Source organism: Emydura macquarii, unplaced genomic scaffold (genome assembly GCF_026122565.2).
Source record: "Emydura macquarii macquarii isolate MOO-44397 ecotype Brisbane River unplaced genomic scaffold, CSIRO-AGI_Emac_v2 contig_306, whole genome shotgun sequence".
Taxonomy (NCBI): domain Eukaryota; kingdom Metazoa; phylum Chordata; order Testudines; family Chelidae; genus Emydura; species Emydura macquarii.
The window spans coordinates 2,555,091-2,570,003 of NW_027130443.1; the positions used below are offsets into that span (position 1 = coordinate 2,555,091).

General features: G+C 48.6%; 1 protein-coding gene across 1 annotated transcript in view; it reads right to left on the bottom strand.

Moving 5' to 3' along the window:
* The window catches only part of LOC137156985 (ceramide synthase 2-like), a 41,444-nt gene extending 41,009 nt beyond the window's left edge, over positions 1–435 (bottom strand). The window contains exon 1 of the mRNA XM_067554041.1: positions 239–435. Coding sequence (XP_067410142.1) covers positions 239–435 — 197 coding nt within the window. The remainder of the gene's footprint in view (positions 1–238) is intronic.
* Between the last annotated feature and the right edge of the window lie 14,478 nt (positions 436–14,913).

A 14,913-nucleotide genomic window follows, 5' to 3' on the forward strand; every position in this document is an offset into this window, starting at 1 on the left:
GGGTACACCATACATACGCATAACAGTTTCACTGTTGACTGTAAACAGATTTGAACACTAGGGTTGTTTGAATCAGTTTAGCTTAATATAAACTATTGAGGACTCCATTCTACCATGAAGTCACCACCAAGCAGCGCAGTAGAAATGGAGAGTGCCTGAAGAAAGGATAGTAGTGAAATGCTAAATGAATCACTCTCTGCCTGTCCAAGCAAGTGCAATGAGAAAAAAACTGGTTTACCTTCGGAAGAGGTATCGGATACCAATTAAGACCAGGACACAAGGAATGATGAGCAGGAGATCTCGAGGTTTGGGGTAAGAGATATCCGCAGATTCCTTCATGTCTTCCCAGCTGAATCCTGCTGGGAACCAGTATTCATGCCACCAAAACCATTTATCTAAAGATAGCACCATCCTAGATGGAATAGAAAACAGCATGAGCTGTGGATGCATCAGGTCACACAGTCACCTGAAGGAAGACAGGAGGTATTACTGTATGTTGAATGTAACCAGCATCCCTTTACAAGAAAACAGAGGTGGGTACATTTCAGCTCCCAGCAAATTGCTGAGCCATTAGTAGATTTCTATTAGACAGACACGCCACAGAAAGTTATTGGCTCAAGGCCAGGATGCTTGAGTTGCATCATCCCAGCTCCCTGATTTTGGCAGAACCAGGGTTATCATTATCCCCAGCATGAGCAGAGGGGCAGTTAAACAATAATCCCCACTCTCTAGATCAGCATGTCTCAGACTTTTCTGAAAGCAAAGTCCCCCCACCTCTTCAACTCTTCCATGACAGCCAGAAAGACATGAACTGCTGCTGTTCCGTGCATCCTCTGTCCCCACAGCTCCCCAGAGATGCACACCCTGCTCTTTGGGACCTGTTCCTCTAGATCTGCAGTTTCCAAACTTCGGCTGCTGGAGCTCCAATTTATCCGTGGCTGGGTGCTTTCTCCATCCCTCCAGGCACAGACATCTCAGCCCCCAAATGCAGGGAAATCGACAGTTAAGGTAATCAGGGGAGATTTTCAAAGGTGCAAAGGGCACCATAGACTAGAGTTGCAGTGCCTAAATCCCCCTTGTGAATCTAGCCTCGTATTTATTTTGTTATGGCTCAGTAAATCAGACCAGAAGAGGGGGATGTTATTTTAAAACTCTTAGGTGTGTGCGAGTTTAATGGAGCTACAGTGGGAAAATGGGGCAGGATGACTGTAGAGGGTGCCCTGGGACCACGCCCTGCAAAGCCTTCATCTCTGCACATTGTAATTTCTACACATTTATCATCCCCCACCCACAAGGTATCCAGCACTTCCCTATTCATTCCCCACACTGTCACCATCAGCCAGCAGCAGTAACTCTGCCTAGAAAGGTGGGGATGTGGAAGGCATTTATTTTATTAATCCCTTCACATTTTAAAAATACAACTATAGGCACCAGCCAATGCTCTGGGAACCTACCCCATGAATTAAAATCCACACATATAGAGAGGATTACCCACAAATATATTCACCTGAGCACGTGCTCCTCAGCCACCTTAGAGAAGAGAGAGAGAGAGAAAAAAAAGATGCAGCGTGTCCAGTATGTTAACAGATTCAGGTTCTGGCAGAGCAATTACTGTAAGGCAGGTTCTCCAGACCTTGAACCACTCTTGTAGCTCTGCTCTGAATCCTTTCCCACTTTTCAACATCCTTTATGAAGTGTGAACACCAGAACTGGACACAGTATTCAGGTAATGGTCTCACTAATGCCTTATGCCAAAGTAATACCATTTGCTATCTTATTTGCTATCTTATTTGCTATTCCCGTCTATACATCCAAGAATCATGTTCACTCTCTTAGCCCATCACACCGGGAGCTCATGTTCAGTTGGTTTCCATCATCATCCCTACGCCCTTTTTCAGAGTCACTACTTTCCATGATACGGTCCCCTATCTTATAGGTGGGATCTACATACTTTGTCTCTAGATGTATCACCTTGCATTTGGCTCTATTAACACACACATACATTGTTAATTCATGATCAGTAATAAACATCCATAACTTTACATTCCTCATGCAGCCAATGGAGTTGTTAGTTTCTTAATGTTAAGAAATGTTGCTAGTTGAAGTGGATCTCTGAAAAGAGGATGCGACTCTTAGCGAATTGAGTTTTGGGATCTGTTTTCATTGTGTCCCGCAGACCTAAGTGAATAAAGGAAAAGCATGAGATTTTTAAACTATGCTAACCATGTCGGTAAATGGAATTGCCACATCTGACATGATTGCTTTCATGTGCACAGTAATATGTCCCATTGTTATCTTATATACCACACACTTACAGAGCTGGCGGGAAAACAAGGATTCAATTCCATGAAAAAAGTTGAGGCTTGAAATTTGTTTTCATTGCACATTGGAATAAATCCGAGACCTTCCAGAGTTCCGTTATTTTGTGACAAACATGAGAGGCAGAGGAGCCCAGAGTGCTCATCTGAGATATGGGAGACCAGAGTCAAGTCCTTGCTCTGCCTGAGGTGGAGGAGGGACTTGAAGTAGGGCCTAACTACATCCTGGGGGAGTGTCCGACCAGAGGGATGTAGAATCTCTCTTGATCACTCCTGCTGGAGCCATTTGCCGCTGGATAAATGATGAAACATTCAGTGGGCCAGAAAGAGGGCATGTCTACACTGCCAAGGCTGTGCTGGCGCTGCAGTCTCAATTCCGCGGGATTGATTCAGTGGCATTGGAGACCTGCTCAATTGATCTGGAAGTCGACGCCGTTAATCCACCCCTGCAAGAAGAGTAATGCTGCCTTGACTGGAGGGCATTTCCCATCAGCGCGGCACAGTGGGTACGCCGTGGTAAGTAGAAGTTAGTAAGTCGACGGGAGATACACAAGCTGGCACTGTAGACCAGGCCAGAGAGACAGACTGCAGCCCACTGGCTAGGGCTCTCACCTGGGATAGGGAAGGTCCCGGTTTAAATCCTTGCTCTTGAGCTGGCAGAATGGGAGTTGAACCACGCGGGTGAGGCCTTAACCAGCAGACTAGTCTGAGGTGGTGCACGCTCCCTCTTTCTGCAATTCTAAGCAGAGAGTCCATCTGGGTCCTGAATTACCTTCTCAATGGAATTTTCATCCAAACCTATTCGTTGCCACAAAAAGTTTCGGTTTTGACAAACTGGCATTTTCTGACCCAAAAAGCATAACCAAAAAATTCCCAGCCTGCACTAATCACGTCCCGTGCTCACCAGGAGTGGCTGAGATACAGTGATGCTTCTAGTCTGCACGAACATGGGTCAAACTCATGTCATCTTTTTATAAGTTTGCGTGAGCTTGTGAAATCTGCTGGTTGAGGTCACCTGTCAGCACTGATCTGAACTGCACTGGCACTGGGTCTGCAAGAGGTTGGGCCAGAGAGCTGCTGTCTGAGCCTGCAGCCCTGCATATATAACTTCCTTGGCCAGCACCATCAAGCTGTCCTGGCAGCAGGGAGGGAAAATGGCTGGCTTCCAGGAGTCACTAGCTGCATTATCTGAAGACACAAGATCATGTTTGCAAACACAAGAAGAGATGGATTTAGAATCATGGCGCTTTCTCCTCTCTGTGCATTCTGGACTGGATAAGCACTTATGCATCGTGCCACAAGATAACCCAGTGTTTCCACCTCTGTCTAGCGCCATGTTTCTTGCTCCTCCGGCATCCACTTCCATGGCAGTGCTCTTTTTCTCAATGGTTTGTATATGTCACCTGTTGTCCTTCTCTTTCCTATCTTCCACCAAGTGGGATCCACGCAAGGGCTTGTCTAGGAATATGTTTTTTGGCATTTGTACAACATGCTCAAACCACTTCAGCCTCCTGTCTCGGCTCATTGTCTCCACAGTGTGTTGGCCAGCCAGACTGAGAAACTGCTCTCCACTGCCTGTTGACATGCCTATCACATGCTTTAGGGCCGTGTGGGCTACATTTAGTTGTATAGTTTAGGGTGCCTGTGCGTGGCTGACTGTATGTTACTGTGTGCAATCGCTTCAGAAAGGAAAGCTTTGGTAACTCTTCTCACCACAATCTTGGGTCCATTGTTTTGAGACAATCAGCACAGCTGCTTTCTTGCCTTCCTGATGCAGGCCCCTTTTTCATAGGACAGAGTTGTTGGAAACATCAAACCATGAGGTTAGTATCTGGACGCCTGGGGCTTGTCAGGTAATGTCCAACACCGTGTTCTGTGTTCCCCCACCTGCTGGGGACACAAGCTGATCTGATCACTTTACTTGGTACATTGGTTGGGATCCTGAGAACAGGGAAAAGGCTCCACTTCGAACTATCAACCTGTCTGATCAGTGGCTCCAGTCCTTTAGCTCACTGCCTTATATAGTTATAAAACGAACGTGGGTGGGTGGGACGCACAGATCCTGAGTCCATGGCCAGACTCACACCCAAACCCAGAGAAGAGGAACAATAATAAAACTGGAAACCCATGCTGAGCTTCTTCCTTGAGCTTGTCTGTCCGTAGGGCATCCCCCCCGGACTTTCTTTGCCTTTGTTCTTACTCCTGCAAGGGCCACTTCTATCTGCCTGGTGCTCAGGCTGGAGTTACTGAGCTGCACTTGCCAAAAAGAGTCAGCAAGAATTAGTCAGGATCCCTTGGAGGCCCAATACCCATTAAATGAGTGGGCCAACAGCAGTGTCTTCCCAGCTTCGTACTAAAGGTTTGGGATATTGCCTTTGTGTGTTCATGGGGCATGGTGCTGGATAGCAGCTGACCGGCTGAATTCCAGCTCCACAAATTCAAGTAAAGGTCAAAGGGCCCGTGAAGACCTTCTGCTCTGTGAATGCTCAAAGGGAAAGTTCACAGACAAGATTTTCAAAGGGGGCTAAGCAGATGGGTCTCAGGTTTTGGCTGCCCAACGTGAGGAACCTTAAATAGGCCTGATTTTCAGAAAGTACTGAGCACCCAGCTGCTGAAACCCCAGTTTCCTCTAAGGGGACTTGTGTCAGACTGTAGCCCTATATTCGCCCCTTGCACACTAGTGTAATAACCTTTGTACAAAGTATGCCTTGTGAGGTGTCATTTGAAAACTCATAATTTGCTGGTCCCTATTGTCCTGATAAACTGTGTGGCACTATTGCATGTAAAGTTATAAGATTTCCCTGTATGGTGTTATTAACATGTTCTAAACCACAGTCCTGCCCAAAAGGAAGTTGGCAAAAAGGTCCGTCTCAAACAAAAGAAAGTGTGCTCTGCTTACTTTGCATTTACACAATAATAAACAGAGTCATTAAGCACAAAAGGGGTTTCAACAGAAAGGAAAACCAGCAGATGATAGCCTCCCCTGCAGACTTTTCATTTCCTGAATCTCAGCTGGAAATGTTTTCCAAGAGAATTGTTTTCTAAGACTATGAAAATGAGGGACAAACACTCTCCTCTCTCACTGTCCCAAAGGAACAAAGGAAGCAGTCAAGACACACAAGAAAGGGTCCTGGCCTAGAAGTTTGGCCAGTAAGACTAGCGAGAGCATCTGGTGAGAGTAACGTTGCTTTGAATTTAACATAGTTTGTTGAATTAGTCATTACTTGCATTTTATCTTTATTTCTCTTGTATCCATTTCTGACTTCTAAGCCTCATTACTTGTAGTCACTTAAAATCTCTCTCTTTATAGTTAATAAACTTGTTTTATCAAAACCAGTGTGTTTGAATTTAAGTGTTTTGGAAACTCCATTTAGGATCACAGGATTTGTACATATCATTCCTATAAATAAAACGATGGACTTTATATGAGCTTGTCTTGTCCTAGATAAAGCTCTGCAGTCCAAGACACACATTTCTGGGGGAACGGCTGGGACTGGGTATGTCCTGGAGACACCCTGCAGCATGATTCAGGTGGGGTGTGACTGGCAGGTTGCAAGTGTACACAGTCATAACTGGGCGTGACATACACGCTAGAGGCTGATTGTGAGCAGCCCAAGTGTGGGAGTAACAATAGCAAAACAATATAAAGGGCAGCCAGGTTCGAGGGCAGGTGACGCAGCTACTCACTAGTCTACATTGTACCCTGGGAGTGTCACAGGACCCAAATTGACCTCCCAAAACATCCCCAGCCACTGCTGACAATCTTGGCCTTGGTCTCCATCCTGCTGTGGGATGGAGCGTGATCAGCTCAGGGCAGCACATGCTGCGGACCCAAAGGGCTAAGCTGTTCCATTAAGGCAGTGTTTCTCAACCTTTTAAGTAGCAAGTACCTTCTAACTTCTGAAAATTTGAATAAGTACCCAACACTCCATTTTCCACTTTGAGAAATACAATTTTTTCCCCCTTTACTACTGGACGTCTGTATTTCTCGTAAAGCAGGAGATTTCTGAGTTCTGCAGTGCTGTGTGGCTGTGGCAGATCACAAAACCCCCAGCTGTTTCTCCCCTCCTTCCTCCTCCCCTTCCTCCACATAGGAGCAAAGGTCAATGCCAGCCAATCACTATGGCCTGATGGCAGGGTCACGTGCTGTTCTCCTCACACTGGCGGGAACTTGTGAAGTACGAACAGGCACTAGCGGCCCACTGGAGTAGATAGCAGCGCTCCCCATGGCTGTCCCTACAGGGTGTGGGCCTGGGGCAAATCACACTACGTGGGCCCCCCTTCGGATTTTTATACTGGTAAAATCTGGGCTGTCATAGTTGCCAATTTCACAGCCCAGCTAGAGCCGTGAAATTGACAAGCAAGCCTGCGGGTAGAGCCCGGCTCTAGGATGGGGCAAGCCGCTGGGCTCTCCGCCTGGCTTTCTGGGCACCAGGCTTTGAGCTGGGGAGGGAAGCTGCCACCTGGGCAAGTTGCAGGCGGTGCCACCTGGCTGTGAGCCCGGGAGGTGAGCGACTGCCACTTGCTCCGAGCTGGGGCGGAGGAGGCTTCCACGCAGGCTGGGACCCAGGGATGTGGGCAGGCGGCAGGCAGCTGCTGCCCGTCTTCAAGCCAGGGCATGGGAGGCTGTCTCTCGGCTCAGAGCTGGGGGACGAGTGGCAGCCACCCAGCTGCAAACCAAGCTCGCAGGGCACGCGGGGCTGCTGCCGGGCTCCCACCTGGGAGCTGGGACTGGATGGCTTTTTTTCCAAAAAGCCGGAGGCTGCCGCCTGGCATCCCAGGACTGGGATGGCTGCCGTATACCCTCCAGCTAGGAGGTGGGACTGGGCGGGAAGCCGGCAGCTGCCACCTGCCTCCCTTCACTGGGTTTTTTGCTGCGTACCCCCTGCCTACGGGGTACGCGTACCACAGGTTGAGAAACGACGCATTATGGCATTGAGGAAGGGGAGGGCTGGAGCACCACGACTACCCCAAAGCAAGCCTGTTTTGTGCAGTCCTCTCCACTTCTGGCTTGTGGGGGGCAAGCGAGGGGCGTTATGGCCTCACTACACCTCCCTATGTTCCACCTCCCGGAGCAGCTAGTGTCCTAACAGGCAGTAGGAGGCCCAGTCCCCAGGGGAGCACAGGGACTAGGATTGTACCTTGTCCTTTCATGAAGAGGGCATAACTGAGGGAGCAAAGCACAGTCCCCCTTTCCCACCCTCAGACTTGCACAGGGGTCAAGCACAAGAAAGGCCAGATACACAGGGGAAACTTGGTTAGGCAGTGACATATTCTCCAGCGAAAAGCCAGTCCCAGCACCCGTGGCTCTGCCATAACACTACTGACGTGGAACCGATAAGACTGCAAGAGATGGCATTACTTGTCTAAGCCCATGAGCGGAGTTAATTGGTATGGCAGACGCTGCTCCTGCAATACCTGGGAGACCTGATGAGACTCTTTTGAGAGTCTATTATTTGCTGCAGGACTAAATTGCAAAGTGTTGAAAAGATTTCGAAATTCTTTTCCCCCCACTTGTCTGGTGACTCATCTCTTTACAGGCTAAGTGATGCTGAGAATGACAAACATTGTTTGGTTATGGATGGCAACACCTTTGTTAAGGTTGCCCAACATGTTCCATTATAAAACCCTGTTTCAGCTGATTAGAATTTTAAAATAAAATTTTTTATTATTTGTTTGAAAATCTCACCAAAAAACAGTTTGTCCATTTCAGAGAACGAATTTAAGGGAAAATATGTTGTTTTGCTCATGGTAAAAATTCTTCCAGTCATTTATTTGAGAAGCTGTAGCACCTGAACGGTTTGCGGTGGGGACTTGATATGAGGGAGGCAGTTGCCCTAGGCTCAGGGAGGTGCCTTTCATCCTCCTTGTGAAAATTCATCCAAATTTGGCCAAGTTATAAACCTCTGACAAAGTTTCAATTTGCACATGCTCACTAGAGGTTTGTTAGAGGCTGGCAGCATTATTCTCCAAATAGTCTTTCTGCATTGAGCATGCGCCATTCCAGGCTGCAGAGATTTTGAGCAGCAGTTTCACTGCAATTGTTCTTCTTGACTGCCGGGGGCTGCTGTGGTGTGGGGCACTCTAGTTGACCGCAGAGCGACTGTCTCCTATGCAAGCATTGCTCCCACTGTTCATGCCCAGACAGCATGCATGAGCAAGATAATTATGAAGGAGCCTGACTTTTTCAAATAGTGAGAGATAAGGATACGGACAGGGGCAACCTAGGAGGAAACAGGTTGTATGGGGGAGACCATCTTTTTGTTATGTGTTTGTACAATGCCTAGCACAATACTGTCCAGGATTCTGGGTGCTACTGATAGGGTAGGCAACGCTGGAATCCTCCCCTGTTATTAAGGTTGCCCAACACTTTTCTTGTTTTCAGTTGCTTATAACTTTGCCACACTTCAACTGTTTGAGCTAAATATCTCCATGCTGGCTGTCTGCCTCAAGCTGAATTCTTTTGGGAAAACTTTAGTGAAAAGAGTGAAAATATGCTGTTCTGCCAGCTTAAAAAATTCTAGACACCTTGTCTTTGTATAGCTAGAGCACCCACACCTCATACTGGAGGGCAGAGACTTGAAATTTGGCAGGGGGTAGCCTTTGTCAGAGGCAGGCCGTGTGCCAGCCCCGTGAAAACCCACTGAGTACAGTCTTGTTAGATTTTAGCAACTAAAATCTCTGAAGATTCTGTCCTCACTGAGCGTGCTCCATCCCCTTGCAGCTCTGAGTGGTGACCAGACTGTGCACGCAGCATTCTCACAGAGCAACTGAGTATGCTTCAACCTGGGCTGGAAGGGCTGAGCAGGATGTTCCCTGTAACAACCGCTCCCCACAGGGGTGGTGCAGGTACTGGAAATGCAGGTACTGCAGGGAGTCTGATTCTCTTGGGCAGCTGGGCAGTGTGCAGAAGGAAGTCATCTGATTCAGATGCAGAAGGGACAAGCACTGGACCTGGGGGTGGGGAAGGAGTAGTTTGGGATAAGGCCACTGGTGCAGTGGGACACAGAGGGAAGATTGGGAGCTGGGGGAGAGGGGAGGCTGGGACTGGTTGGGGAGTTGGGATGGGGACTGGGTACCAACTGGATGTGTGGGTGGTGGGAACACTGAGACCAGATGAGGAGCTGCGGTGTGAGTGAGACTGGGATTAGCTGGACAAGGAGACAGGGGCTAGGAACTTGTGGGGAGGAGAACTTTGCTGGGAGGAAGTCTGCGGACAGACTGACAAGGTTTGGATAGGGCAAGAACTGGGCCTGGCCTGGCAAAGGAATCAGGGAGTGGGGAGACTGGGGCAAGGAGCCAGGGTAGGGACAGGATAGAAGGCGGAGATACAGCGGGAATCTGAGGAAGAGAGATCAGACAACGAGATGAAGGAGGGAAGTGAGACTGGCTAGGCAAGGAGGCTGGGACTAAATGTGCAATGGGAGGCTGGGACTCGGACAGCCAGCCCAGAGGAGGAGATTGGGCCTGGCTGGGCAAAGAACCTGAGACTTGGCTTGGAAGCCTCAGGAATGGAGTTTGGGACTGGATAGACGAGGAGAGGGAAACTGGGACAAGGAGCCAGGGATGGGGAAGAGACAGGCCTGGAAATAGGACAGGTTGCATGGGATGGAGCAGGAGGGGTAAAGATTGGGGGGAACAGGCAGAAGAGTCTGTGGCCACTAAAGCATATGCCTCTCCAGAGCTTGACTGGAACCCAAGATTCCTGAGTCTCACCATTCCTCTGCCATTAGCAAACAGCTGTGACATCTGCTGGCAAAGTGTCCCATCCCCCTCGTGTGCTGGGCCATATAAAGGCTGACAACTTACTACTGCTACCAGCTACTCCATTAGCTTAAGTGGCAGAGATCTGGGAGGTGGTGTAATCCCAGAACTTGACACTATTGCAGCCAGCCATTTTGTGTGTCCAGCAACTGCTGGCTGACAACCAAATGCCACAGAACTAGAAATAACCTTAGGGCTCTGAGATGCAAGTCCAAAGAGCTGCATGATTGCAATTTTGCTAATCAGAATGGGCAGGTGAGCAAAGAGTTAATGAACCATGAGAATGGAAGGAATATTTGGACAGCCGACCTTGGTTTTAAGTGCCCCTGACATACAAGTGTTATTGTTGTTATGACTAGAAATACTAGAAATGTTTTGATGATAAGCGATAATGAGCAGTTTGCTGAAATTAGGAGAATTAATGACCCATTAGGGGTTACTAAGGTGAACCAATAGGTGTTTAAGTTAGATATAAAAGATTAAGCAGGAAATACATTTTGGAGCAGTCTGAGAGAGCTTTTCTTTGGGGAAGGAGCTGACACAAACTCCCCAGCAGCTGCATGGAAGGAGAGCACCCGGAAGCCCGGCTGCTGATCATGCAAAACCATCTCAGACTTTGGGTAACTATAATGTTTGTGGTGCACTGAACCTACTGCTATAGCATGTGTGTGTGTGTGTGTGTGTGTGTGTGTGTGTGTGTGTGCGCACGCGCGCGTTTGAGACCTAATAAAAAGTAGTTTTAGGTAAAAGCACTCTGGTTTGTATCAATCATTTATCAGATGGATGAGCTGTGTCCCCATTGATTTATTCCGGACACTGCCTGGAGAGAAACAGTTATGTTACCACTGCTTTTATTTCTGAAGACCCTGGGTAACAGTGGTGTTAAAGGTTCCAGCCCTGCTGAAAATCCAAGTGTGGGGGGTCAATAAGGTGCCATGTGATGGAATTTTTTACTGCCTTTTCTAAAAACCTAGGAAATTACCCACAAAAACAACATTAAAAGAACATTGTTAAGATTGCTGAGTCAAAACTCTGTAGTTAGGAAATGCCAGGCTTATTAAGATTGCCTGTGCTTCCTTGTGCATGTGAGCAGCATGAGAGTCTTTTTTCCCCACAGACCCCTGCCTCATTCAGTGCACAGACTGCTCTGGGCTGTATAGTGAAGGAGGCTGTTGTCTGTAGGACCCTACCTCACTTGTAGCAGAAGTTGGAAGGTGTGCAGTGACTGAGGCAGGGGACTGTTGGAAGGATGGTCCTGTGTTTAACACAGTTGAATGTTGCTCTGGAGCATTGGATTTTGTCCCTGCCTCTGCCACAGAGTTACTATGTGATGCCAGGCAAGTCACTTACACCCAGTTTTTCCACAGGTGGCCACTAATTCTGTGCACCTCATTTTTCTGGGTGCCCAGCGTGTGACTCTTGGGGCTAGAGTTGCTGAGTAGAGACAACCTAAATTCTGGCCTATCTTAACTTGTGTGTGCTTCACTTTGAAAGCTTCACACTGTTGTAATGTATTTTTGGTATGTCATGTAGCTATAACGTCACTAAGTCAGTACAAGCCTGGTGTAAGTCCATTGTCTTCAAAGATATTACACTAGGGGTCAATTTGGCCCAGTATAGTGTATGTCACCAGCTGAAGTGCAGCATAACACATCAGGGACAAATTAAAATGCCCAGAGGCTTTTCAGCAAATAGGTGTGTTTGGTTAATTGTGTGTCTTTTGCACAGAAAAGTGCTAAACATTTCAGTGAGCTCAAATCCCTCTGTTCTAATGACTGAGACAGAGACCATCTGATGTGTATAATAGTGGTAGCAATAGCTTCATTTTCAGCAGGCTGATATAGCTATGCTCAGACAAGGTGGAGGGCAGCGGGCTCCCAGGGGAGAACAGTTTTAATTTGGGATAATAGGCTTTGCCATTAGCTAGTCTAGTGCCCCTTGTGGAACAGCTGATCCCGCTTCTCGTGGAAGTGACGCCAGAGGGGACACTGGTTTTGTTGTGGATAGATGTTTCCCTGGGAATTTTAGGCAACATCTACACTACAGCTGGGCGTGTGCTTCCCGTGCAAGTAGCTAGACAGGTCCTAGCTCTGCTCACACGAGGGTGCTAAAACTAGCAGTGTGGTCAGAGCAGCCTGGACAGTGGCTTGGGCTCACCACCTGCACACGTACCCAGGGAACTGGGCGTTATCGTACAGGGCAGCCCCCCCTGTCCCCGCAGCCACACTGCTAGTCTCAGTTCATCCTTATAGACCATTGCTGACCTTGAAAACATCTCCTGTGTGGCAGCAGTTCAATCCCTGTTACAGAAGCGGCAGGACACAGGTACCCAAAGAAGGAGCCTTTCCTGGTTTCACTCCCTGGCTAGTCCTCACACATTTGCCTCTCAAGTTAACATCTTAGCTTAGACCATTCAACTACACAACCAGTCCCCGGCTGGGCAGGTTGTGTGAGTAGCTGCAAACAATTCCTGGCAATAGCCATACACCACGGCGTCTTTTGTGCAGAGCCATTGTGATGTCGGAATGGAAGGAAACAACAGCCTAGGACCCTGCTGAGCCAGTGGTTTCAGGAGACACGAGAGCCTTTCAGATTATCAGGGGAACGGGCCCTGCAGGCTTTGAGGCCTAGCCCTAAGCACACATTTCAAAACCTGATGGTGCAGCTACCTCAAGACTAACCAACGCGGTGAGCAGCTGTGCAGCACGATTTCAGTGCATGAGCTGGAATAATTACAGAGCCCCCCAGACTAAATTGTGGGGACAGTCCCCTTTCAGGGGCACCAGGCCCTACGTAGCCTCCCCCAGCCACCTGGGTTATGGGCAGGCAGTACCAGGACTAGAAGTCAGGGATCCTGAGTCTCTAGCCACTGGGCAACACTGACTGTCATTTAGCTTCTACATTACCACTCACCGCCTTAAATGTCTTGTGTCTGGTCCCTACGTCACAAGATTAACCCTTTATGCTCCCATTTCTGGCACAGATGCCATTATTCTTGAAGGTCTGCGTGAAATGAATTAGTGGTTTCACTCCACCGTGTGACCGACGTGGTCCCTGTCACAAAAACACAGCAGCAGTGCTCACAGGGTGCTGCCTGTGCCGATCGCTGCAGCAGAAAGACGAAGGATTGAATGGCTGACAGCGCGGGAGCCCACCCGTTCCCTTTTCAAAGGTGATCCCGTCAGCGTAACGGTGCGGCACACTGGCTGGGCGGGGCGAGGAACACGTTCGCGATTACTGCCCAGGCTGTGCCTTTCAGCAGTGCAAGTAGTAAGTGAACATGGGTTCAGATACATGGTGCTGGGTGAAGAGCCATTTCTGGAGTCACCACTGTGTAAACGTCCTCAAGGCAGCGCCCCCATACTCGACAAATCCACGAGACCAGGTTCCGCGGCAAGCAGCTCTCAATTCTGCGGTCTTGTTAATTTACTCTATTTCCATGAACTACTTTTCATTCTCTCGCCTCTCAAACACGCACACAGCTGGGGCTCAGCGCTGAAAACGCTCCCTGCTGGACAATTGGTCAGGGATTATTTTCAGCAATGATTATTGATGAGGATGGATTTTTTTTTGCTGTTTTCGTCAGATGACTCAACTCGATGGGCATCAGTTGCTACAGTGCTGCCTGGTGCCTGGCTCAGAACCTCTTCCCCTGCCTAGTGTCTAGGCAGACTTGCTTTCTGCTGCTCTCGGGCTACAAACTGGCCTCGGCTCTGGTGCCCTGACCCCGCCTCTGGCCTGGTTCTGCAGAACAGCAAAGGGAGGCTGCTCTACAATCCAGTTAATGTCCCTGTGTGGGGAAAGATGCAGGGCAAGAGGCGATGGCAGGCAGGTCCCAGAAGGGCAGGGAGATGGAAGAGCCACTTGGTTGCACCAGTCTCATGAATTGTGCTACAAAAAATGCTGAATCCTGTTGGATCTTTGAAAAATTATAAATTTCCCAGCCCCTCTGTCAGAGTCCACGGGGCTGAGTGAGAGGATGAGTAGATCGCACGTCCCAGAACGCTTATGTCAGGCTGGCTGCAGACTCAGGTGGACACTGGTTACACCTCGATCAGATTTTTGTCTTTGAAGCTGTAAGAGGCAGAATTTTAATTTTTAGAAAACAAAAGCCGAGAAACTGGAGCGTGGCTCTGCGAATTCAGGTGTGAATTCAGTGGCAAACTCAACAGTTGCACAATCATGAATGCACAGGGCTCTAGTCCTAGGGCTCTTTGCAATTGTCTCACTTGTCCTGATGGGATTTTTACTGTAACGCACACCACACTCCACGCATACGCTTCCTCCCCCAAGGGAGTAACCTGCCTCGTGAGCTGCACCTCACAGCCACACCTGGTTTCGCCTCTGATCAGACAAGCAGACTGTTTCTGTTGCCATTCTGGTTACAAAGACCAGGGTGGAGTGCGGGAAGCAGTACGTTGCTCAGGGCTTGAAATGACAATGGAGCTAAGTAACGTGGCACAGTGGAGAGAATCTGAGACTTCATTATGCCACCTCCTCCTCCATTGCAGCTAAAGTACATGGTGCATGCTGGGGACCAGAACAATAATCGTGGTTAATTATTCCTGTTATGGTAGGACCTAGGGCCACAGGCAGGGATTAGGGCCCCATTGTATTGGGCACTGTACACCCAAACAAAGCCAGTCCCTGCCTCAGCGTGCCCACAATCTAGAACTGCCAGTGCACTAAGGGGTCTTGGGTTCACACGACCAATACACAGAGGGCAAAGGGCAGCTTTGGCACAGATCGCTGTGTACTGGTCTCGTAGACCCAGGACTCCCTGCATTTTATTGTCTTGGCAGCACCATATAGTTTCTAAGCGATGATGAAA